The sequence below is a fragment of the Crinia signifera genome, chromosome 7, assembly GCF_055691185.1.
Source record: "Crinia signifera chromosome 7, ASM5569118v1, whole genome shotgun sequence".
Taxonomy (NCBI): domain Eukaryota; kingdom Metazoa; phylum Chordata; class Amphibia; order Anura; family Myobatrachidae; genus Crinia; species Crinia signifera.
In genome coordinates this window covers 192,755,503-192,781,688 of record NC_139223.1, presented here as the reverse complement: position 1 = coordinate 192,781,688, position 26,186 = coordinate 192,755,503, and the positions used below count along the sequence as shown (strand labels likewise).

General features: G+C 45.6%; 1 protein-coding gene across 4 annotated transcripts in view; it reads right to left on the bottom strand.

Moving 5' to 3' along the window:
* The window catches only part of LOC146021000 (intelectin-1-like), a 268,175-nt gene that overhangs the window by 52,825 nt on the left and 189,164 nt on the right, over positions 1–26,186 (bottom strand). For 2 of the 4 annotated variants that reach the window (XM_083154760.1, XM_083154761.1), the window contains exons 3-8: positions 25,878–26,021; positions 20,197–20,444; positions 19,792–19,950; positions 16,594–16,714; positions 15,407–15,513; positions 9,983–10,559 (exon numbers count right to left, since the gene is read on the bottom strand). The exons of the other annotated variants lie outside the window; for them this stretch is intronic. In XM_083154760.1, the coding sequence (XP_083010886.1) occupies positions 10,407–10,559; positions 15,407–15,513; positions 16,594–16,714; positions 19,792–19,950; positions 20,197–20,444; positions 25,878–26,021 (932 nt within the window). In that variant the 3' untranslated portion in view covers positions 9,983–10,406. Of the gene's footprint in view, positions 1–9,982; positions 10,560–15,406; positions 15,514–16,593; positions 16,715–19,791; positions 19,951–20,196; positions 20,445–25,877; positions 26,022–26,186 lie in introns of those variants that run through there. 4 annotated transcript variants of the gene reach the window in all.

Genomic DNA, 26,186 nt, shown 5'->3' with positions numbered 1-26,186 from the left:
TTAAAAAAAAAACTTGCAAAATTAAAAAAACAAAAAAGGTGGACGACAATAGAAAATGATCAAAGGAAAACTGCAATGCAAATGTCATCAAAGAGCAACCGTTTCACAAACTCATTATCCTAATCGGATTATGCGGAACATAAAAGCCAGGATCACAATAATCTTGCACTAGGGGGAAAACATGCTGCTTTACAGTCACGACCCGTGTAGTTAGAGGATATCTCTGTAAGGAAAGCTCCGACAAAAACGGAGGCGTACATGCAGCCATTTACAATTCTTGTTACTCTGTAAACACTGAGCAGTAACAGCAGAGGAGACATTAATGGTTCACAATAGCACTGATTGCCACAGTTAAAACAATTCTAAAAATTTGCTTCATTTCTGTTCTGCGAATACAAGAAAAATGCGCTTTTAATGTCCCTCAAGCCTCAGTTATGTGGATAGCTTCTAATGGACTCCATGATCGTGGATATTGGTCCAGGCCACGAATATGTCAATCTCTGGGAAGCAACTGCTACCTCAGAGTTTACTTTATTGAACGGACAGGCTGCCAGAAAATAAATACGGAGATATCCTAGAAAATGGCGGCCTCCACAAACTGCTTCAGGCTTTAGTGATGTTTCCAGTTGAAATAATTAATTCTCGTAAATGTTGGCTCACTCCACAAAATGGCCGCCCCACCGCGCTTTAATATGACAAAGTTGGCTGTAACAGATCACTTTCTATGCAATAGAACAATCCTTCATTTCTACGCAACGGAACAATCCTTCATTCTCCGGAAATACTGTTTTTTTTATTTCTTTTATCTTGATATCTCGTTCAAAATAAAATGTCTTCGTTTTTGATGAGCATTTCCACCACTAGCCTCTGATAGTGGATGTCATTGAGCGCTGCCATGGCATCCAGCTCTGGGGCACGCATGAGAGTCGGCCCGAACACGACGCCAAGGTTCTCCGCGTTCATTAAGTTGTCCTTCTCTTGAAGAGTTACCCTGCGGGCAGTAGCGCACTCAGGGGGGGTTTCTGAGTACCCAGAAAACCCCCAGGAGTCTTAGGGCCCTAGACTGAAAGCTGAAGGTCCCCTCTTTCCATGGGTACAAGAATTTAAAAAATCGGCCTTTGGGAACCGGAGATATCAGACTTCAAAGCAGTGGTCCCCATCCAAGCCTGTTAATTGTTTTTCCCAGTCAGATATTTCAGGTTTTGTCTGACTTAGAGTTTTTCTGAGGATATGTTCCAAAAGCTGGGACTCTCCCCCTTTGATGGACATTAGTAGCTTGTCTCTACTGTTCCCAGAACCAGAGATATCAGCCTTCCAGCAGCTGGTTACTGCTCCAGCTCCACACACCTGGTATGTAGTTTTATAAACTCGTTGGCAGATTGCTCTGCCTCCTGAACTCTGATCCCCTAGTCCTCAATACCATTTGGTAGGTGGGATTCTCTAGTTTTTAATTCCATTAAAATCTAAGAAATCTATTTTCGGGAACTGGAGATATCTGCAGTCAAGCAAGCTGTCTTCCCACCAGAAAATTATGAATAATAAGCCCACTCCACTATATATGTTTATTATTATTATTATTATTATTATTTATATACATTTGAACTATCTATAATACTTTAACTGACCCGGCATATACTGGGTCACCTAAGTGTCCATCTCCGTGCTTTGCTCCGCCCCTCTGGAAACCCCCTTCTGAAAATCCTGCGTTTGCCCCTGTGACCAGTGTGATTTTTTTTTTCATATGGGAGCCAATGTTTTTTTTTTCTCCCTTGTGGGGTCCAATGTGTTTTTCTCTGTGGGGGTCTGACGGTGTACCTTGGCAATTTTAGAATCTTGTCTGGTGTGCCGGGAGGTAAAAAGGTTGAAAATCACTTATATAGTCAGATCGCTAGTTAGAAATAGCCATGGAATCACTACATGTGTATGGGCTTTAAGCGGTAAATTTTACTAAAGCTTCTAAAAATTAAAAGAAGTTGCCCATGGCAACCAATCAGGTTCCCTATCACAAATATTGATATACAGTACAAGCCACCTGCGCTCAGAAAAAATGGGGTACCAAACCCAACAGAAATATTTAGACACAGAATAGTCTATACCGGCTTTACATCGTTTAAGTAAAAAATAGAGTACTTGTGTAGTTTCACGGTGGCAGGCTATGCTACGTTTTCAGTGTAGGCTAAGCTACATTATTAGCGTAGCCCAACAGCTGCCTAGCGTAGTCAGCATAGTGACTCCGTGGCAGCCCTGCGTAGTCAGCGTAGTGTCCCCGTCAGGCGGCGTAGTCATGTACTGTCCCCGGAAGCTGCAGCTCTGTCCCCGGCGTCCCTGGCAAGCCTAGTGAGCGCCTTTCACAAAGCGCCAGTAACTGCTAGATCCCCTGCGCTGGCGGAAGCCATCTGTCTGAGACGCAGGAGCATCTCAGACGCTTGTGTGTCTCAGTAATTATTGCGGCAGGGTTCGGCAACCCTGTATGAGCATCTCCTGCACAAAGGGGGGGTGCTGTGCACAAGTGTGTCTCATGCACAATAAAGGACGCATAGTGCTCCATGTTACATATTGGCAAATGCCTCCATTTCAAACCCCCACTATCCATGCCAGCCCGAAGCGTGGCGAGCGTAGCGAGCCCTGCGAAGGGACACGGTACGCTTCCTCCCAACTTGTATATATCCACGTTGGCGTGGAGTTGATTTTATAAAGTGTGGCGAGCACAGCGAGTCACCGAGCCCAAAGCGTGGCGAGCGGACACGGATTACTTGCCGTGTATTCCGCGTCCCCTCACAGGGCTCACTGCGCTCACCACACTTTATAAAATCAACTTTACGCCGACGTGGATAGTGGGGGTATGAACAAGTCGGGAGGATGCGTACCGCCGCCCCTCGTGGGACTTACTACGCTCACCACGCTTCAGGCTGCCGTGAATAGTGGAGGTGTTTCAGAAACACATTCACACCTGTCATGTCAGGCAGGTTAAAATGGTCAATGGTTCCCACACAATGTAATAAGCGCTGACTGACTACACTAACTATGTAAGCTCCGGCTGGCCGCCAACGGGCAGGAAAATGACGCTGATACTGACAGGGATGCTGACTACGCTGGCTGCGGGAAAACTACGCTGATTCGGAAAGGGACGCTACACTAACTACGTAACTGCCACCATGAAACTACACAAGCACCAAAAAAGTTTTGGGATCCACCATAAGACTGTTAGGACCCGGGGACCCGTGGGTACACGGACTGACGCAGGTCTGGTGACCGCACGGGATCCCCGGCGTCCGTTACCTGATTTGGGAGATCCCCAGGCGGCACCTAGCAGAGGGGCAGGCAGGCTGGTGTCCAGTTCTGCGGCGCCTGGTCGCCGGACAGGCCTGGGTTGCTTAGCAACCAGTCCGGCGCGCAGCTTCCGGGAGTTCTCAGGAACTCCCGGCCGGTTGCTATGCAACCGTTTGACGCTGAGCAGCGCAGCAATTTGTTGCTAAGCGGCCAGGACGCTTCCTTACTCGTGCTCAGCCAGCTGCTGGAAGTTCATCATTAGGGGCTGGTCAGCTGACTGCCCTGCCATTAATCCAGATCCTCCTCCTAAGGGGGCTGGACAGGATGTCTGATGTCGGTCATAATCATCCTGTGCCACATGCAGGATTGTTCCTGGGACATGCTGCTGATACATTTCTGCATGAGCCTGCTTCACTTGCAAACATCTTGGGACAACTATCTTCCTGCTGCTGTTAGGTTGCTTTTTTGTGCATGTCAGTTGCAGAGCGGAGGTTGGGCATTATTCCTCCTTTTGGTTGGTGTAGGGTTGAACCCCTTAAAAGTTGTGCTAGGAACAACTTTACGGTGTGCGACAAGGTCGCTTGGTTTTGGTTGCGACAGGGTCGCTTGGCTTTGGTTTTGGTTGAGACAGAGTCGCTGTATTTACTTTATCATTATTTCGGTACTCCTATGTTTATTTATCCTTTTTAGTCGGGGTTATTAGTTTAGTCAGATTTCCTCTTGGACCTATCTCTGGCGGTCACCACAGGCTTGTCTCCCCTTAACACCTGGCTGCATCGGAGCTAGGGCGGGATTAACTCGTCCTTTCAGACGTGGCGGTTATAGGCGAAGCCTAGCGTCCTGCAGTCGGTGGTCACCAGTCAGAGAAGGCCAATAGAGCCAGTGTTGAGGTTAACGGGACCGTCCAGTCTGGGCGGCAGTTTGTTATGATCCAGGGAGTAACTACTAAGACATAGTTGCCTACTCTCCTGGGAAGACTGGGAGTCTCCTGAAAATGCCTGAACCTTCCCACAATCCCCCTGTCATTGCATACAAGCTGGGTGGGAAATTCATGTCATTGTGGCCCTGCCTCCTGCGCCACTCTGTTGGGATTGTGCTCACAGGTATCCTGCTGTCGGTCTTCTGTGCCAGAATCTGAGTATCATCCCATTCACACTAATGTCCTCCACATAATGATTTGTGATTTGTTAACTGTCTTTATATATAGACATAATGGGGGAAATTTACCAATATGAAAAACCTAGTTTTTCGTATTGGCATTTCCCCTACGACTGCATACGACTGTTTCAGTCGTATGCAAAGTCATGTTCCGGAGGGGAATGTACAAAGCAGTCAGATACGACTGCTTTGTAACCCTCCGATGCCGCAGGAATTCGTATTAGTGGCACATATATACGGCCGCTAATACGAATTCGTACAGGCAGTCTGTCGTATTTGCGTGGGTGTTTTACACCAATTAGCAGCCGTATTATCAGTACGGCTGCTTAGTAAATCAGGAACCACCATTCTTTGTCGTATTCTATCGATGGTGTAGACATTCGTATTTGTAAATACAAATACGAATGTTCCATCTTTAGGAATACGATTTGTTGTATTTTCGGGATTGTAAATCCCGAAAATACAAATGTGTAAAAAATAGGTGTATTTCTGCCTACGAATACACCTATTTTTTACGAATTCATTTTGGTAAATTTCCCCCAATATGTATATACACTACTTAAAAGCCTGTTAAAATGATGGTTTATGCAATGTACTTTCACTTTGAGCTGTGACCTTTTTTAGCCCAGAAATGCTCCACCCTACCCCCAGACCCTATCTGCTCCTACCTCCAATCTCTGTCTTCACAGCTCCCTCTCTCCATATCCAGCAAGTGTCCTTGCAAAAATGGCTTTAATTTTTTTTGTTATGAAATCTTTTAGCACACAAAGGAGTAATTGGGTCCGTTGAGTGGCCTCTAGTGGCCACTGGCAGTACTTCACCTTATAGAGGTGAGGAGAGTTAGCCTTTTAGATATTTTATGATCAGAAATGGGTTCTTGTTAATTATGTTTTATTATTTGGTTGTGAACAACAAAGCATTGCATATGTCAGGAATTTGGCCCAGAGATGACTATAGGGTCCTACATACGCAGAGATGTGTGCCAGAGATACATAACGGGAGATTCAGCACAAGAGAGTTCACTCTTTCAGAAAATGGGCAGTATTCAACGTGAACAATTCTCCGTGCATGGCGAGAGATTTTTTCTCTCTCCATGCACTCGCCCTGTTCCGGAGGGCTCGCTGCCACTATTCAATGTGGTTAAGACGCGCCGCCACTCGCGGCGAGTCTTAACCCCTGCAGCGGACGAGCGTCCGCGGCAGGGAGCCAGGGGACGGTGGCAGCCAGGGAGATTAAAGTCTCCCTGGCTGCCCCAGAACATATGTGGAGGGGAGGTAGGCTCCCCGGGACCCAGTATTCACTGCACCCGATAGTGCATATGTAATGATCGGATGCAGTGAATATATAAATATCTAATGAGTGGCTCGAGAGTTCCGGCCCCCTGCCGGCTGCTCTGTGTAACAAAAAAAAAAAAAAATGAATTTTTTTTTATTATTATTAAATATATATTCATGTGCTATAAGCACATGAATAAAAATAACATGCCCCTTCACAGAAAAAAATCCTGATTTTTTTACACCAAAATTTAAAAAAAAAACCTTTTAGTTTAAAAGTTCACATTCCAGTTCTCCATGAAAAGATGGAGAATTGCTACACGGAGAAAATCACTTAAAAAGACGGCGAAAATATCACATTGAATAGGGTGGTTCACTTATGGAGAGCAAAATGCTCCTTCCAACGCGAAAACAGCACAAACTCGCCATAAAACAAGGCAAATTTTTCTCATTGAATACTGGCCAATGAGCAACATACAGTACAGAGAGATTTGTGTCAGAGATTCATAATGGGAGATTCAGCACGGGAGATTTCAAATCTGTCACAACTGCCACAGAAAGTTAAGTAAAACAATGCACTTCATCACAAAAATAATGTTATATGGTATAGACATCTACCACATAAATAATGTATTCTTTAAAAAGTGTTCTTTCACCTCCCCGCCAAAAAGTGGAAGACCATGTAAAATCACAGAGCGGGATGAACGACTGCTAAGTCACATGATGTGTACAAGTGGACATCTCTGTGCTGATTCATAAAGCTGAAGGGTTCCGATATTTCACTAGTATTAACCCCTTCCCGACACATGACGTGTGTGTGTGTATATGTATATATATATATATATATATATATATATATATATATATATATATATATATATATATATATATATATATATATATATATATATATATATATATATATATATATATATATATATATATATATATATATATGTCATGTGTCGGTTGCGGGGGAATCAAGCCAGCTCACGGAGTGAGCTGGCTTGAAAGAGAGCAGGTAATGGCTGTATATTACAGCCAGGTACCTGCTCTCACGGCCACGAGAGGCGAGTTCGCCGATCGTGGCCATTTAACCCTTTAAGCACCGCGGGCAAAGCGCCCGCAGTGCTTAAATAGTTGATCGGAGGGGGGGCGCCCCCCTCCGGCGCCGATCGGGGCCCCCCGCGGCGAGATCGGAGGGTGCCGATCGGTTGCCATGGCAGCCAGGGGTCTAATGTAGACCCCTGTGCTGGCCGTGTCAGCATTCCTATTACATCCTGCCTGAGGCAGGATGTAATAGGAAGTGCTGAAAATCACTATGTTCAGCCATAGAGCTCTATGGCTGAACCTAGTACAGGCGATCGCGCCCCCTAGTGGTCAAGTACACTAGGGGGCCTTGTAGTAAAAGTAAAAAAAAGAAGTTTAAAAAAAAAAAAAAAAAATGTTAAACGTTCAAATCACCCCCCTTTCCCCATTTCACAAATAAAAATGAATAAAAAATAAAACAAACATATTTGGTATCGCCGCGTTCCCAAAAGTCCGATCTATTAAAATATAACATTAGTTATCCCGCACGGTTAAAGGCGTAAACGGAAAATAATTCCCAACGCCAAAACTACGTTTTTTGGTCGCATCGCCTACCCAAAAAAAAAAATAACTAAAAGAGATCAGAAAGTTGCCCATATCCCATAATGGTATTAATTAAAAAGTACACTTCAGCCCGCAAAAAATGAGCCCTCACCCAGGTCCGTAGGTGGAAAAATAAAAAAAAGTTATAAGCCGCAGAACATGGCGACGCGACGCAAATTAGAAAAACCGTAACATTTTCTATTTTTTTTTTTTGTGGTAAAACGTAACGAAAACTATATAAGTTTGGTATCACCGGAATCGTAACGACCCATAGAATAAAGATAACCCATCATTTTAAACGAACTATGAACTCCAAAAAAACCGTAACCAGCGCAAAATTGTGGAATTGCGTTTTTTTTCCTTTTTACCCCACATTGAATTATTTCCTGATTCCCCAGAATATTATACGGTATAGTAAATGGTACCATTAAAAAGTACAACTTGTCCCACAAAAAAAAAGCCCTCATGTGTCTATATAGCCGGAAAATTAAAAAAGTTACGCTTATTTGAACGCGAGGAGAAAAAAAAAAAAAGTTAACAAAAAAGGCCTCGTCGGGAAGGGGTTAATGTAAGCACAAAAACTGCAGTGGGAGCTTAATGGAATGGGTTCCCATGGCCGAGCAGCTGCATACAAGCCTCACATCGCCAAGTCCAGATGGAGTGGAGTAAAGTGCACTGACGCTGGACTGTGGAGCAGGGGAAACATGTTCTGTGGAGTGACAAATCACTCTTCTCCGTTTGCCAGTCAGGTGGCTGAGGGATAGATTTATTAAAGCAGCGCTAAACGCGCCGCTAAAACAGTTCCTGCTTCATCTTATTAGCGAGGCGAAGCAGGAGGGGACACCGACAAGATATGTCAACATCTTGCCGGCCGAAGCGGGGGAGTGCTAACTCCCCCTTCCGACGATGTCCCCTCCTGGAGACAGCGCATCAGTTAATACTGATGCACCGTCTCCTTCCCCCCCGGGCCGGCTGACTGGGCATGCGCGGGATCTCGCTACTCTCGCGAGTCCCCCAGCGCAGGCGCAGCTCAGAGCCAGCGCTGTCCCTGCTGAAGGCATAGGGCATCGCCGCCTGCAGCTGTCGAAGTCGATAGCTGCAGGTGGCGGAACGGTCAGCGATGCTGACCGTTCATAAATCAGGCAGGAGCGCACAACGAAATATCGTAGCTGCGCTATGCCTCCTGCCCCACACCGCCGCCGAAGTACCCACTCAGCGGGTGTCATAGATCAGGGGAAGCGCTATCCCCTGCCATTAGGCACAGGGATAGCACATATCCCCCTGATCATCAGTTCATAAATCTACCCCTGAGTTTGGCGGCTGCTGGGAGAATGCTACCTGTTAGGGTAGTGGAGGCCCACGTGCAGACTCCGGGCCAGAAACACGAAGTTTCAAAATTGATCAAATGGAGAGTGATAAGCAACGAGACAATCAGCTCCTAACTTCCATGTCACAGAATGTCAGGTAGGAGCTGATTGGTTGGTTGTTTATCACTATCCATTTTATCACTTTTGAAGTTTAGTGCATCTGGCCCTATATCTGGACCCCCTCCTCTCTAGCCAGCAGCGCTGTAGATGCTGGGCATTAGGGTCTGGGCCTTATCCCAGGGATTTGCTTACTGCTCATGTGGAAAAAAATGGCGGGAAAATTGTCCTAGGGATTTCTACAGCATCGCTGCTGCTGACGCAGGACTCCAGATGGTATGTATCGAAAAAAATAGGTGCATTGTGCGCGGCATGGGCCCCCTGGACCACGGGGGCCATTTTGTGCACTGCACCCATTATAAATACTCTGAGAGAGGTGGAAGCTGTCACAGCTGCAAAAGGGGGAACCAATTTCATATATGGGCATTTGAATACAATATCATTACAGTCCTTGTTGGTGTAATGGTCAGGCGTCCGAATACTTTTGTCCATATGAAGTCCCCTCTTAAAATGATACAAAGACTAATTTCACTAATAATAACGTAATATTGTACATCGTTAGATTATAGATTTGTATTTGTTTAGTGACGATCCACTGGGAGTTGGTACACAAAAATAAATATTACTGATTTCCTACGGTAAATGTATAATTAACCCTTTGAGTGCCAACGTTGCTGTGAGCGAGCCTCAAAATATCCACTAGAAATACCAGCGCCGCTCAATTGCAACGGTTCTTTTAGTATAAATAAATACAAATACAGCCAAGTCAATTCATTGAAGTTTAGTTATATATTGCACCCAAAGAACAGTCATGAGCGGCGCTGGCATTTTTCATGGATATTTTGAGGCTCGCTCACAGCAATGTTGGCACTCAAAGGGTTAATTATACATTTACCGTAGGAAATCAGTAATATTTATGCCGGACCAGCAGATCTGCTTGCCTGCAGTCCCGACTCCCGGCGCTCCTCCTGCTGCTGCTAATGAAAAGTAGCCCTAACAAAATGTCCACCCCCTTACAGCAGACAGGAGGAGCCATTTTGTTGTAGGCAAGTAGATTTGCAGGCCCTGTAGCCCTGGCAGCGGAAAGCGGATGGATGAGTGGGGAAGATGGGGTGGGGGACGATGAGGGGGTTGGGATCGCTGCCTAAATTTTCCGGTACGGGGGGGGGGGGCATATTTTGTTGTTATACTAGTGATTATACAAAATACACTGAAGACATGCAATTCAAAGTCTTTGCCTTATACATATTATAATTTATTGGTTCACTGCCAACTGCACTTTACAAAGAATGTTTAATCATACATTTAAGGCCAGGCCTAGGGTATTAATCAAAAATCCACGGGGTAAATTTGCTAAGAATGGAGTTCTATTGAAGATAGGAAGTTGCCCATAGCAACCAAAGAGATGCTATATATTTATATTCTAGAAGGTGCTAAATTATAGCTTTAGTAGTAATAACAAAGTAGAATATGATTGGTTGCTATGGGCAACATCCCATCTTCAATAGAATTCCCATCTTAGTAAATGTATCCCTATGTTGAATGGAATTCTAGCTCTGATTTTATTGTAATTCTATAAAAAAATATCATTTCCTTTCTGTTCACAAAAGTTTCTGTATTTATCCAATATTAAAGTTAGTCAGCGGGATCAGCGGTAGAAGATCAGTACGGCAGCCTCAATCATTTCCTTGCTACTACTCCATATAGTGTGCGTGCCAACTCCATCCCAGTCAAATGCTGTGAAGTCTCCGCACTGCCTGGGGTCCGCCTCAGGAATGTAGCCACCTCCACCAATGCAGTACTGTAACATAACACACAGATTCATATTTAGAACGTTAAAGGTAGAAAAAAACAAGTGCTGCGCTACCGTCTCTGCACTACCGTCTCGCAGCATTAAGCAGGATCTAAGGGCACCCTGAGTGCTCCTCCTCCGCTATTCCATTCAGTAAATACCTGTGAGCAGGGTATGTGTGGTAGCATCTGGGTAGAAAATTTGGTGACTAGGGACGGGATACTCTAAACCAGAAATCCGGTAAAAAAACCATTATCGGGGTTTTTACTGCATTTCTGTATTCTCTCCCCCTCCTCAGCAGTGTCAGCGCTGCGGAATGAATCACCAGCAGAAGCTGGCGATTCCCTGCAGAAGCCTATGGGCTTCTTACCGCAGCGCTGTGCTGTGAGGGATCCGTCACAGATCCCTCCCAGCATGCCCCCCGCCATCCCCGTCGCTCTGCACATGCGCAGATGGACTCCCAGGTCTCAGACCCAGAAGACCAGTGCCGGAGCCGCATTGCAAGGGACCGCAAGACCTGTACTTTGCGTTAATGATCGTATGTGTTACAGCATATGCGATCATTAACAATGCGAAGCCCGGTGGAGGGGGACGAGAAATGTTAAAGCATCCCGCCTCAGATCCTGTATGTGAGGGAAAGAAATCTGTTCTACAGAGGGGCATGTGAAGAAAAAACTGACAGGAAGTAGGGGCAAAAAATTGGTGGACATATAATGGCATGCTGGAGAAAATGTAATGTGTAGGGGTGCTGCATGTGAGGTGGCATGCAAGAGAAAAGCTAGCAGGCAAAACAAGGCAAGCTAGAGAAAAGCTGGTGGGAAGATGGCATGTGAGGAAATAGCTGGGCAGCAGGCATGTGAAGTAAAAGATGGTGTCCAGTTGGTGCATGTGAAGTAAAAGATGGTGTCCAGTTGGTGCATGTGAAGTAAAAGATGGTGTCCAGTTGGTGCATGTGAGGTAAAAGCTTGGGGGCAGGTGACATGTGAGGTAAAAGCTTGGGGGCAGGTGACATGTGAGGGAAAAGCTGGGGGGCAGGTGACATGTGAGGGAAAAGCTGGGGGGCAGGTGACATGTGAGGGAAAAGCTGGTGGGCAGGTGGCATGTGAGAGAAAAGCTGGTGGGCAGGTGGCATGTGAGGGAAAAGCTGGGGGGCAGGTGGCATGTGAGGGAAAAGCTGGGGGGCAGGTGGCATGTGAGGGAAAAGCTGGGGGGCAGGTGGCATGTGAGGGAAAAGCTGGGGGGCAGGTGGCATGTGAGAGAAAAGCTGGGGGGCAGGTGACATGTGAGGGAAAAGCTGGGGGGCAGGTGGCATGTGAGGGAAAAGCTGGGGGGCAGGTGGCATGTGAGGGAAAAGCTGGTGGGCAGGTGGCATGTGAGGGAAAAGCTGGTGGGCAGGTGGCATGTGAGGGAAAAGCTGGTGGGCAGGTGGCATGTGAGGGAAAAGCTGGTGGGCAGGTGGCATGTGAGGGAAAAGCTGGTGGGCAGGTGGCATGTGAGGGAAAAGCTGGTGGGCAGGTGGCATGTGAGGGAAAAGCTGGTGGGCAGGTGGCATGTGAGGGAAAAGCTGGTGGGCAGGTGGCATGTGAGGGAAAAGCTGGTGGGCAGGTGGCATGTGAGGGAAAAGCTGGTGGGCAGGTGGCATGTGAGGGAAAAGCTGGTGGGCAGGTGGCATGTGAGGGAAAAGCTGGTGGGCAGGTGGCATGTGAGGGAAAAGCTGGTGGGCAGGTGGCATGTGAGGGAAAAGCTGGTGGGCAGGTGGCATGTGAGGGAAAAGCTGGTGGGCAGGTGGCATGTGAGGGAAAAGCTGGTGGGCAGGTGGCATGTGAGGGAAAAGCTGGTGGGCAGGTGGCATGTGAGGGAAAAGCTGGTGGGCAGGTGGCATGTGAGGGAAAAGCTGGTGGGCAGGTGGCATGTGAGGGAAAAGCTGGTGGGCAGGTGGCATGTGAGGGAAAAGCTGGTGGGCAGGTGGCATGTGAGGGAAAAGCTGGTGGGCAGGTGGCATGTGAGGGAAAAGCTGGTGGGCAGGTGGCATGTGAGGGAAAAGCTGGTGGGCAGGTGGCATGTGAGGGAAAAGCTGGTGGGCAGGTGGCATGTGAGGGAAAAGCTGGTGGGCAGGTGGCATGTGAGGGAAAAGCTGGTGGGCAGGTGGCATGTGAGGGAAAAGCTGGTGGGCAGGTGACATGTGAGGGAAAAGCTGGTGGGCAGGTGGCATGTGAGGTAAAAGCTGGTGGGCAGGTGGCATGTGAGGTAAAAGCTGGTGGGCAGGTGGCATGTGAGAGAAAAGCTGGTGGGCAGGTGGCATGTGAGAGAAAAGCTGGTGGGCAGGTGGCATGTGAGAGAAAAGCTGGTGGGCAGGTGGCATGTGAGAGAAAAGCTGGTGGGCAGGTGGCATGTGAGAGAAAAGCTGGTGGGCAGGTGGCATGTGAGAGAAAAGCTGGTGGGCAGGTGGCATGTGAGAGAAAAGCTGGTGGGCAGGTGGCATGTGAGAGAAAAGCTGGTGGGCAGGTGGCATGTGAGAGAAAAGCTGGTGGGCAGGTGGCATGTGAGAGAAAAGCTGGTGGGCAGGTGGCATGTGAGAGAAAAGCTGGTGGGCAGGTGGCATGTGAGAGAAAAGCTGGTGGGCAGGTGGCATGTGAGAGAAAAGCTGGTGGGCAGGTGGCATGTGAGAAAAGCTGGTGGGCAGGTGGCATGTGAGAGAAAAGCTGGTGGGCAGGTGGCATGTGAGAGAAAAGCTGGTGGGCAGGTGGCATGTGAGAGAAAAGCTGGTGGGCAGGTGGCATGTGAGAGAAAAGCTGGTGGGCAGGTGGCATGTGAGAGAAAAGCTGGTGGGCAGGTGGCATGTGAGAGAAAAGCTGGTGGGCAGGTGGCATGTGAGAGAAAAGCTGGTGGGCAGGTGACATGTGAGGGAAAAGCTGGTGGGCAGGTGACATGTGAGGGAAAAGCTGAAGGGCAGCTGGCATGCGAGGGAAAAGTCACACTGAGGGCCTGATTCTTGTTCACCCGCAAAAACAAATTATTTCTCTAATGGACCAAACCATGTGCACTGCAGGTGGGGCAGATGTAACATGTGCAGAGAGAGTTAGATTTGGGTGGGGTTTGTACTTCAAACTGATCTCTATATCGCAGTGTAAAAATAATGCAGCCAGTATTTACCCTGCACAGAAACAAAATAACACCCAAATCTAACTCTCTGTACATGTTACATCTACCCCACCTGCAGTGCACATGGTTTTGTCCATTAGAGAGCGAGAATTTGCATTTGCGAGTGTACCAGAATCAGGCCCTGAATGTAGAGATGTCAACTGGACATCATCACATTAGTAAGGGATGTCGAGAGATGAGGTTGTGTAGTTAAGAGCCACACTGCACTGCTTTGCCCGAGGGCCCCTAATGCTATTACACATACCTCATACTGGGTGACCCAAAATCATATAAAGGCATCCACTCTCAACTGGCAGGGAAGCCTGGCTACATGCCCACAACACTGCTATTACACTCCACCTGCCACTAGGAATGCTCATTGATTGCACAAAAATTAGGCCAGATGTATCAAGCTTCGAAAGTGATAAAATGGAGAGTGATAAACAGTTAGCTAATAAGCTTCTACCTGCCATGTCACAGACTGATAAACAACCAACCAACCAATCAGCTCCTGTCTGACCATTTTCAAACACACTCTCCCATTTTATCACTTTTGAAGCTTGATACATCTGGCCTTAAGAGAGATCTGGCTCCACACCGGCATCCTCCACCATACACCTCAGAACTGGGCCCTTACGGTTCTATATGCCCCTTTAAGACCGCACATATTAACCGGTATATTACCGTTTTTTTACCGTTTCAAAACAGTTATATGTGCAGTCTGAAAGATCCAGAGCGAATTTACCGTTTTAGAATAACTGGTATTTTAAAACGGCAAAAAAGCAGGGTCGTACCCGTTTCAGACCCGTTTTTTTTTGCTGTCTGAACGGGTCTGAAACGGTACCCAGTGCCATGCATATTAATGATCCGGACGCTCATTTCATGTGCGCATGTGTAATGAGCGGCCGGCTCATTAAATATGCACGGCGCTGGCTCAGAGGGGACCAGCTAATGCTCAGTGTACCCTGCCTCAGGTACCGGTGGTTGGGTACCTGTGATGTGTGCCCAGAAGCAGCGAGGTATGCAGTGTGTGACATTGCACAGCCCTCCTTACAGTAGCCCATACGCCTCCCTCCTGCCCGCCCCGGAAACTGCATTCTCGTTGCACACTATGTTCGCAGGCTGCGCTTCCCAGCTGGAAAACATGAGGAGAGGCTGCCGCGGTTCGTGTGGTTAGTGCTGGGGGACAGACAGCGGAGGAAACATGTGCTGCTGACACCGGGGATGGGAATAGGAGGATGGCCGATATTACTGTGCTGCTTCCCCGATTCTACCTGGATCGGAGAGACCTTCGGGACTACGGGCGTCTGCTGACCCGCAGAGCTGACACTCAGACCACTGGGAGCCATTCTAGTAGCAGGGGAGCCAGATTATATATATACCCAGGTGTGACATGTATTATATAACGCTGCCCGACTTCTGTAGTAACCTTTATTTACTAACCACTTCCATGTGCCAATGCCAGCTGATGCTGCCTTCACACCGCAAACCTGCTTTAGACCAGGTATTTACATGCGATGTGAAAGGGGTTAAACTTGCTCTGACCAGTTTTAAAAAAAAAAAAACTTTTAAATACCTGGTCTAAGCAGGTTTTGCGGTGTGAAAGCAGCATAATGTTATATTCACTCATAGGTCTATGTAATGTAAATCCTAACTTACAGTATTCACATGGTTAACTGGGAAAGTATCACAGGTGGTGAATGGCAGCAACTTACATGTTCCGAGTTACAACCATTGGTCACTTTCACTCCGGCACATAACGCCAGCGCTGCTTTCTCAGCGTTAAACACACGGAATTGGATAAAACCAGCAGTGATTTCATCTGCAAAACAGGGTTTAAGGTTAGATTATACAGTGTGAGAAATGCAGCTCACTTTTATACAATACCATTGTAACATACATAACAGCCACAACACACGGGAGGTTTACTGACAGTTCCAAATAGTAATAAAATATATATATGCTTAATGAAAACTCCTTCGGCAAATGCAGGACCACAATAACAATAGTATATAATGGTGATCATACATCTCATCTTTCAGAGGTTCCAAGTCAGGAGTTTCCGTGCCATCAGTGTGTCCATAAAGCGGGTGGGGCCTTGTGTGGAGGGGCGGAGCATCTGGTGGAGGGGAATGGCCTCATGGCATCACCATTATGTGCGCGTGCCCAGCACTCCCTGAGCAGCCCTACATGACCTTATGGGGGATGTGATACTGCCCGATTTACCAAATATCCAGATCTGTGGGCTACAGATCAGGTATATAGTTCCGGCAGGATATATGCACCCCATAAAATGTTTAATAGAAAATTAAAATATATATATATATATATATATATATATATATATATATATATATATATATATATATATATATAAATGTCCAGTGTGGCTCAGCACATCCGATAACTATGAGTGACCTTTGCCCGGTGCCAGCTGTAAGCCCTAAATAGGGCTAATGCAATATACTCACGCTGCCTAGGAGAGCAGCTACAGCAGCACCCGGGATTCAATGAATGCAGTAACGCAGGTCCACTTGCAACGTTTCGATTTTATTTCAGAAAATCGTCATCAGGCATAAAACAAATACAAACTGAACACCTTATATCCCCAAACCCTAAGTGAGCGTACACTTACGTTTCCCGCTACTGGTGCCGCAGTGGAGAGCGGCACCAGTAGCGGGAAACGTAAGTGTACGCTCACTTAGGGTTTGGGGTTTGATGACGATTTTCTGAAATAAAATCGAAACGTTGCAAGTGGACCTGCGTTACTGCATTCATTGAATCCCGGGTGCTGCTGTAGCTGCTCTCCTAGGCAGCGTGAGTATATTATATATATATATATATATATATATTTTTTTTTTATTTTTTTCAAACAGGATACGTTCCATAGACAAACACTTACCTCTTCCCCGTGGTGAGTAGTAATTAGCTGTCTTCTCTGCATCTCCAAAATCATACACAACAGGTGGTGCGGGTCCATTGTTTGTAGGGCAGCTGCCAGTTTTGTATATTAGTGGGTATTTCTGAAAGCAGATAATGAAGGTAGCGTTATACTCTGGAATGTGTACAGCATTGTTCTAATCACCAGGTGCTTTCTTATCATTTCTTATAACTTGTTGGGGATGCACATAATTCATCAGTGCTGGATTATTCACGGGGCAACAGGGGCCCCCACACATCCGGTGCCCCCACACCGGCACTGCTGCGGCAGTGTAGGGTGGGTGGCAGGCAGAGGAGTCAGGCAGCGTGGGGCGGGCAGGGGGTCCATGCGGCAGATGGGAACTAGTAGCGCTACTAGTTTCCATCAGCTGCAGGGACCCCGTTGCTGACTGCCCATCCGCCGTAGGGACCCCGCGCTGCATGGACCCTGCTGCGGTGCTGCACGGATCCCCGCTACCTGGACCCCACGTAATCCGGCCCTGTAATTCATATTATAAGGTCATTTGAATCCCCATCGCCTCGTGTGTACGGGGCTTTACTCTTACTATGCTTAGTAATACTATTATTAATATTGAAAAGTGATATCCACCTCATCCCCAGTGCTAATAATCTTCCTAACCTAGAGCATAACTGGGTGAGAGAAAGGTCTTCACGCTCCTCGTGCTTTCGTATGGGGATCGATGTTTTGCTACTGCACATGTGCATAAGCATTTATGTCAATGTGCTGGCTCCCTTTGTGAATTTTGTATAGTCTCTGGCCAGTTCGCACAGAGCAGTGCGGGAAAGGGGCGTGGTGGGGCCGGCGTGGGTTATGTCAATGGGAACGATCAGCATTTCTTGGTCGTCGCCATGAAAACGCTGGGCGTTCCAATGGTGATTCGTCAGTGTAGCGGGTGTTGGGCGGGCAGCAGATGCCATCGGATGTCAGCTGCCTGCCTTGTTCATGTACCAGGGTGCCGCAAATCTGAGTCACCAGAGAGTGACTTAGATTTGCAAGTGCTTTAGAAATCATTTGATGGTCGGCGGCCTTCATATGATTTCTGCCCCGCACGCAAGCTGCGAATGGATGGGATTGGTATGTAATCCCGGCGGTCGGAATCCCGACAAGGGTGGGATGTGGATCGCCCCCCCCCCCTGCGGGCTCGCTACGCTCGGCACACTAATTTATTCTCCATCTATGGGTGTCGTGAACACCCACAGAGGGACAAAGTGCCAGGATTTCGGCGGTCGGGATTCCAGTGTCGGGATTTTGACCGCCGGGATTGTGACTGCATCCTGAATGGATGTCTATGCAAAACATCTATTCGCATGCGTGCTGGGATATTCAACTTGTGGGGGTAGGGCGGACGTTCACGCGGGCTGCGTTTAGTTGGCTTGCAAAGGTGCGAAATTTGCAGCTTTGAGAGTCAACCATAATGACCTCCATACTTTCTAATATGTTATCCCTCAAAGGTCAAAAAATTTGAAAGCCAAACGCAGTAAATTGTTCATAATGTGAGGTCATCACTATGGGCCTTATTCTGATTGGTGCGGTCCGTTCAGACTTTCAGAGGGCGCTTTTTAGCTATCTGCGCATGCGTAGGCAACGCAATACGCATGTGCAACGCAGCGTCTGCGCACTCGTTCTCACCAATACCGTCTACAAATGTGCACCGAACTCCCTCGGAAAATATTGGCGTAACATGGGCATCATATGGGCGTACACAAGGATACGGTTTCAAAGTGGGCAAAACTGTGCGTAAATCTGGGCGTACACGAACAGTGATAGGTGTGCATTCGGACCGAACACCGAGTGCAAGCAAACCAACACAGCAGAAATCTGCGGAGTCCATAAGCAAGTTTCAGTTCTCGGAGAGCTCTGGTTCATGCGCTAGGCATTCAGATCGCCCAATTAGTACGCCCGCACCTGAAGCACTCTCAGCTGACCACAATACAATCCATTCCTCTACTCATTAGAGATTACACTCTTTTCACAGGTTCAATTGGAAGCATTGCTTCCCGATTGACTCTTGAGGGGTCCGGGATAAAATTCTTTACACCTGAGGCAAATATAGCTAAATAAAATTACATCACTGAGCCTAGATATAATCAATATATTTTTCAGATGCAAATATATGGAAAAGGCTCCAGTGATCTTATTTAAAATACCATTGTCTCTGCAAGGGTATTAGTGACCTGTCTATTAACTAGTTTAAGATATATGTTTTAAACTGTTTAATACTATGACCACTAATTGTGAATAAATTGATTATTAATTAACAGACATCATAGTAATACTGGTGCGCTCTCTTATTGGGCCAGATTCTCTAAGCTTCAAAAGTGATAATTTGGAGAGTGATAACCAATCAGCTCCTACCTCACATTTTTCAAACACAGTCTGTGACATGTCAGGCAGTAGCTGATTGGCTGGCTGTTTATCACTCTACATTTTATCACTTTTGAAGCTTAGAGAATCTGGCCCATTATCTTTTTGGTAATTTGCATTCTGATTGTTTCTGTGGGGTTCACAGAAGTCCCCAATTGAGAGCTGCAATTGTTAATTGGAGGGACATATATTGTGTATTTTACTGTTTAATTCTATAGCGGCTGGATTTAAAGTGCGCCTGATTTTTTGGCCACTTCTTTGCATACCCCTGTGTGTCTGGAAACAAATACATCACACAGGTGCCCAAGACATACCTGTGGTTTTGCCATCAAGTGCTCAAATTTTATCTGTAGTGTTAAACTTATTTCCATATACAGTACTATGGCTAGATTTTCTAGATGATAGGGTCCCCAAAAGTGGAAAGTGAACTTGTCTAGGACGGGTCCCCTAGAGATCCCCCATCTTACAGTACCCAGAAAGTAGAACATGATAGTGTTGGATGTCCTAAGGCAGGTCTGGCCAACCTGTGGCTCTCCAGCTGTTGTGGAACTTCAAGTTCTAGCATGCCTTGCTATTGTTTTACTATAAGGGAATGCTAAAACTGTAGCAAGGCATGATGGGATTTGTAGTTTTACCACATCTGGATGCCACAGTTTGGCCTGGCCTGTCCTAAAGAAATCACTTTTTTTTTTAAAGAAAGGAGATACTGTATACTGTCTGTATCTACATCTGTCGCTATAGTGTTATATTGATTAGTCTTGTAAAATAAATATATACTTCTGATTCATACTTTACCTTGTAAAGATTAAAGAGGTTTCCACCTTCATCAGGCAAAAAGCCATTATCTGTCCGATATCGGAGAATGGCGGAATCCCTCCATTTGGATAGTGGTGTCTTGTTTGGAACATGCCATATCCCCACATCATTAGCCGATATATCGTAATAACCAGGGTTCTGACCATATAGGAGAAATAATATTAGTAAGTAGCTGTAGGCTGGACAGCACTCTGTAGGCTTACAATAAATTGACAATGAATCAAATTTCATTGTATAACGTTTCAGGCTACAATGCCCTTTATCAAGACAAGCAAAAAGAGAAATAATATTGATACGTAACGTGTGTCAGAGAAACATTTATACCTACAGATAACAGGGTAACAACCTCACCTGCCGCAATAGACGCTGAATGGTCCTTCTTACCTTGTAGTCATCACTAGTGGCCCCATCAGGTGACCCAAATGTGTTATAGTTTGCCCAGTTGCCGTCTCCTTCCAGGTTATTTATGTTGTTCCCCTGTTGGCTGGACCAGCGATCTCCAGTAGTGCACTTCCCAAGTATATAGTTTTCATGGACGCTGGCCACCAAAGTCCAACCTCCTCCACCGGTGGTCATGTCACAGAAGGTTTCATAAGAAATCCCATCATCAGTGGTAAGAGTGTAGATTCCATCTGTATTAAAAGCACAAGAATATTCAAATAAAGTGAATTGTGTGTGCGGATAGAGACTTTTTTCTTTACAATATATCTATATACTGCCAGAACTTTATAAACTACAGTATATATACCTATGCAACAAAATAACAGCTCTTTGGTAGAGATGAGCTTGGAGAGAGATCAAGCACCAATCAGCTCCTAATGGACATTTTTTAAACACAGCCTGAAAAGAATCAATCAGCATGACATAAGTTGATTAGCTACCATAGGTGCAGGGAGAGCAGCTGCTATGGGGCCCAGAGGTGAGAGGGGCCACTTTAACATATACATGTGTTCTGTACAAAGGAATAGCTACCATAGGTGCAGCTGCTCTATAGTCCCAGAGCTGCAGCTGTTATGGGACCCTGGGGTAGATTTATTAAGCTTGGTTAAGTGATAAACTGTCTGGTTTTTATCACCGGCCAATCAGCTCTTACCTGCCATTTCTCAAACCAAGCCTGTAGCTTTACAGGTAGCAGCTGATTGGACGGTGATAAAAAACAGACAGTTTATCACTTCACCGAGCTTAATAAATCTACCCCCCCAGAGCTAAGACGGGCCACCTTCCATGTCATAGATGCATGTGTCAAATACATAAACCATCATTGGGTGATACTTAAGGGTGCTTACAAACTTTTGCATTGGGTCCTACAGTATATCTAGATATATCCCTTCTCATTAGAATTTAGTATGAAATTATCTGGAGGGCATTAAAATGTGACATAATATGATCTAGGGCACTGTAATGCGACACAAAATGTGGAAGCACTAAAGTGTGGAATAATATTGATTAAGGCTCTGTATTGTGGCATAATAGGAACTGGGGATACTGTAGGTCATAGTGGGCCAAGTGATAACAAGTGATAGAGGGTGATAAAGGAACAGCCAATAGGCTCCTGTCATTTTTCAAACTGTCTGTAGCACGACAGAAGATGACTGGCTGTTACTTTATCAACCTCTACTTTATCACTTGTTCAGGCTTAATACATTTGTCCTAATGTGAATTGGGGTACTGTGTTGCATAATGTGCACTGGCAGCCCTACAGTGTAACATAGTATGAATCATACCTTGCTATGGTTCTTAAAATAAACTAGGGCAGAGCTATCGGGCATAACATTAACTAAGGCACTACTGTGGTCTAGAAAATTAACTAGGGCACTATTATGGGGAATAACAATAATAACTGCTGTGGAAAGGGGTCTCTTTAGAAGCATTGGGAAAGGGGCCGTGTGTGTGTGTGTGTGTGTTTCCTTTGAGGACAAATGTGATTTTTTTTTTTTTTTGGTGTGGACAAATTGAGTTTGTTTATTCAGTTTATGTGTACTGGTGGTGTTCGTTCGTACAGAGTTGCATTACAGATTTGGATTAACAGTAAACTGCTAGTCAGGCACTATTTTTTATATAGAAAATAGTCTACTACAACCATAATGTTGTATCTTGGCATACCTTTCTTTATTTTTTAAATAAATAATTTTATTGTGTTTTACAGTGGAAAACATAACATACAGAGCAGAAAATACATTGTCAGGAACATATAATCAGGTATTTCAAAAAATACGTGAGGAGAAAAATTATTGATGAAATCGAACGGAGAAGCATCATTAAGAGACATTTCAAACTATGTATTATGTGAACAACACAGTTCCGTTGTCAGCAGTTTGTTACATTCAAAGTCTAATAAATGTCAGTTTAACTGTTCTATGTTCCAGTGTGTCTTTTTAGACTGTTTCCTAGTTATTATGAATAAGCAAGGTAGCTGACCCAACGTCAACATTCCGAATAAAAAAATATAGATCTAGACACTTCTCCGTGGACTATGTGTCCAGATATGGTAGCATTCAGACAAAGCATTATAACACTTGTAATCATAAAACAAGAAAAAAGGGGGAGTGGGGGTGGGTAGAGGGGGGAGACAAAAGAAAGAACCATTTACTTCAATACATTTTATATATCTCCTTCTGTGTACCGTGGCAATACAAATGCAATTTTGACCTGAAACAGTCAATTACATCATGCGTAGGTAACAAGACTCCACACATTAGACGGTATATAAAACTTTATAAAAGCGAGGAGCGCCTTTCTCTAGGTCTGCCCTCAAGGCGTGTCGTTCCTAAAATAGTGTACTCAAGACAGCTTTCCTTAACTTCATGATGGAAGGGGAACTTCTGTGTATCCAGTGTTTAAGGATTAGCTTTTTGGCAATTAAGATATTGGTCAAGACTGGTAAAGTCTGTGGTTTCTTAGGACCAAGATCCCACACTTGAAAATCTAAAAATAGGTATGCAGCCGGGTGCTTCTGGAGTTTCAGGGCATAAGTACTATTTATAAAATCAATCAACTTATCCCAAAAGAATCTGATTTTCTTGCACTCCCAGTTATGGTAGTAGGAGGCATTGGATTTTGGGCATTTGTAACGAGATCCAGTGTCACTGAGGACAAAATGTGCCCTCTGCACTGGCGCTATGTATGCCCTATTTAGGAATTTTATGCGAGTCTCCTGTAAAGCAGCCGACTGCAAGTATCTCATGGTAAATGGGAATTTTTTTTTTTAATAGACCAGCCGGCGCAGGGAGATCAGGGATTTCCGTGAACCACCTGGTATGGAGTTTCTGATGTTGAGATTCTTTCCCTGCTGCAATAAGATCTGAGTACAAATATCTAATCCTATATCCCAAAACACATTCAGGTCTCAACAAGGTTTCTATGGGGTCTGTCTCCGTAACCTTCTCCATGGGGGGGTAATTGAGATTGTGTGAAGTGTCCCGACTGGAGATACATATAAAATTGGCGACTGGGCACATCGAATTTCTCTAGCAGTGTGGAGAATGGGAGTATTGTTCCTCCTGGGAGGAATATTTTGCGTACATTAGAGATACCATTATCTCTCCAGTCAAGGAACTCTGCGTTCTCAAGACCCGGGACAAACTGGGGGTTTCCCCACAGAGTGGTGAATGAGGAGGAGGAAAACCTTCTGCGCAAAGTCTTATTAATTTGTTTCCAAGACCTGTAAGTAAATAGAACATAAATTCCCTGAACAGTTTAGGTATCAGTTTAAGTGGGGAATGTAGGAGGGCAGCTTGGGAGTATGGGTGGAATAGCTGTTTTTCAAGGGAGGGGAGGTATATTCTGATCTGATTGTAAACCAGTCTATGATATATCTAAAGTGCGCTGCTTGAGAGAATGCTTGTATGTCAGGCATGCCAAATCCCCCATCAGTCTTATTGAGTTTTAGTCAGTTGTATGGTATACGGGCCTTTTTCCCCACCCAGGTAAATTTAAGAAATAGTGACCTAAATCTTTGTAAATCTATATTGTGGAGCTGCAGTGGCAACATCTGCAAGAGGTAGGATAATTTAGGGAAGGCTATAGCCTTAATCACTGCCACTCTGCCCACCAAAGACAAAGGCAAGTCCATCCATCCAGTCAACAGCTTATCAATCGATGTATAGGAAGGGGGAATATTTGCATTGTAGAGGTCATTTAGTTTTTTAGGAATCAAGACTCCCAGATATGTAAGTGTGTGTGAACAGACAGTAAACTGCAAAGTGAAAGAGGATGAATTGAAATATATATAGAGGAGGCAGACAGGGGCAGTAGGCAGGATTTATCATAGTTTACCCGAAAACCTGAAAAATGTGAGAAGTGCAGCAAAATCTGTTGTATGGCAGGGATCGAGACGTGAGGATTAGATATAAAAGTATATAGTCTGCAAATAAGCTTAATTTGACCTCGGAGGTGTTCACTCCTATTCCAGTAAAGACCTGCGAGGCTCTCAAGGTTATCACCAGGGGCTCTACTGCTAGAGCGAACAGCAGAGGTGACAAAGGGCACCCTTGTCTAGTTCCTCTGAACAGTGATTTTGGGCTGGACAAATAATTATTCATCAGGATTTGGGATGATGATCCTGAATATAGTAGTTTAATGGTACGGATGAAGTCCACCGGGAGCCCAAACCTCTCGATAGTGTAAAATAGGTGATCCCATGTGACCAGATCAAAAGCCTTCTCGGCATCTAGTGAAAGTAGTGCTTAAGGCCCAGGACTCCCAGTAGACTCCACCCATTGCATAACCGTCAAGGCCTTACATACATTAAGGACGGAATGGCGTCCCAAACGAAGCCCGTTTGGTCAGAGTGAACCAGGGAGGGAAGTTTAAATTTAAGTCTGTCTGCCAGGATTTTAGTGAAGATCTTGTAATCTGTATTTAAGAGGGAGATAGGTCGGTAGGAGCCAGGGAGGAGAGGGTCTCTACCAGGTTTGTGGATAATTTTAAGAATGGCCACGGGTGGCGTGGGGGTGCATTTAACATTGTAAGCACCTGCATCCCATCGCATTGTATGCCATATACAATGACATACAATTTTAAAATTCTATAACATTGGTGAACATCGCGCAATATCGCATCGCATGCCAAATGGTCTGCGATGGGCGCCGTGATACTAGACAAGTACCAAAATCGGGTCTGATCGCATCGCATGCGATGCGACCCGATATGATTAACCCGAAGCCATAAGATAAAAGTCGGTGGCGCCGTGCTAGGAAACAAGTACCCAAAAGTGTTATTGTACAGTAGGTGTTTCTGCACAGAAACATATAAAATACAATTACAGATTTGGATACACACACAAAAAAGTGTATTAGAATGTGATGGGCGTTCTTTAGTTGCTGAATGTGGTGGCATACAGAGACAATGAATCGCTCATTTGCTGTGGGATGATCTGCATCTAGCATAGGGTTGGTGCAAGTTTCAATGGTGTAACTGATGGTAAAGACACACAAAGCAAGATTGCAGCACCTGTAGACACTGAAGGTGGGTGTCTCAGTCGTTGCACAAATGTTCCCTCCTTTAGCACCAGCATAAGCATAACTACATAGATGGGCCCGACTAAAGGATCCAGGTGCCCTAGGCTAATACACATGTAGCTCCCCTTGTAATGCTGCCAAACACATGTGTATGGGCGCTCAGGGACTCACCAGTCATACTGCCCATGTGCAGGTAATGATGGTTATACAACTGGCATGTATGATCTAATGCTTGTGGCGTGTGAAGGAGACTTTGGCTTTAGGCTGCCCAGCTGGCGCTGTAGCACAAAGTACATAAAGTAATGGTTCCATCAGTCACCTTAAGAACTTTAACCATCACAGTACATCAGGACGGGTGATAGCTGGCAAGCATGGAATAAATTAGTGCATTAATTGTATTCCTTAGCGGTCACCTGCAACACCCCCCCCCCCCCCACCCCCCGCAGTCCTGGCGCCCTATTTATTGGTTATTCAGGCCCTGTTTGCAGATACATTTGAAGCAAAAGATTCAAGGAAGGCTGTGATTGTACCTTTGAGGAGGAAGTATCCCACCCCCTTCATCATACCCCGGTTTTCCCTCTCAATCTGCCCCTGCACATTACTCACCTTTGGCACCATAGTGAGCCTGCTTAATTTCTTTGCAGCTCCGATACTTATTAATGTTTGATTTGCTGAAACAATCAGAATCCTCATTCCAGCAGGCCAGTAGATTGAGGATGCTCAGCTTCTTCTCATGAAGGGCGGGGTTATCTAATAATATATAATAAATGTTAGATGTTACAGAAAGTTGGGGAGCAAGGCTCCGGCCTTCATGACTGGTTGTAAAAGACTGAAATCACATATAAAAGGACCAGGATGTACTTCTAAAGGGATTCCCAACAGTATGTGGATATATGGCCCTACACATGAATCATT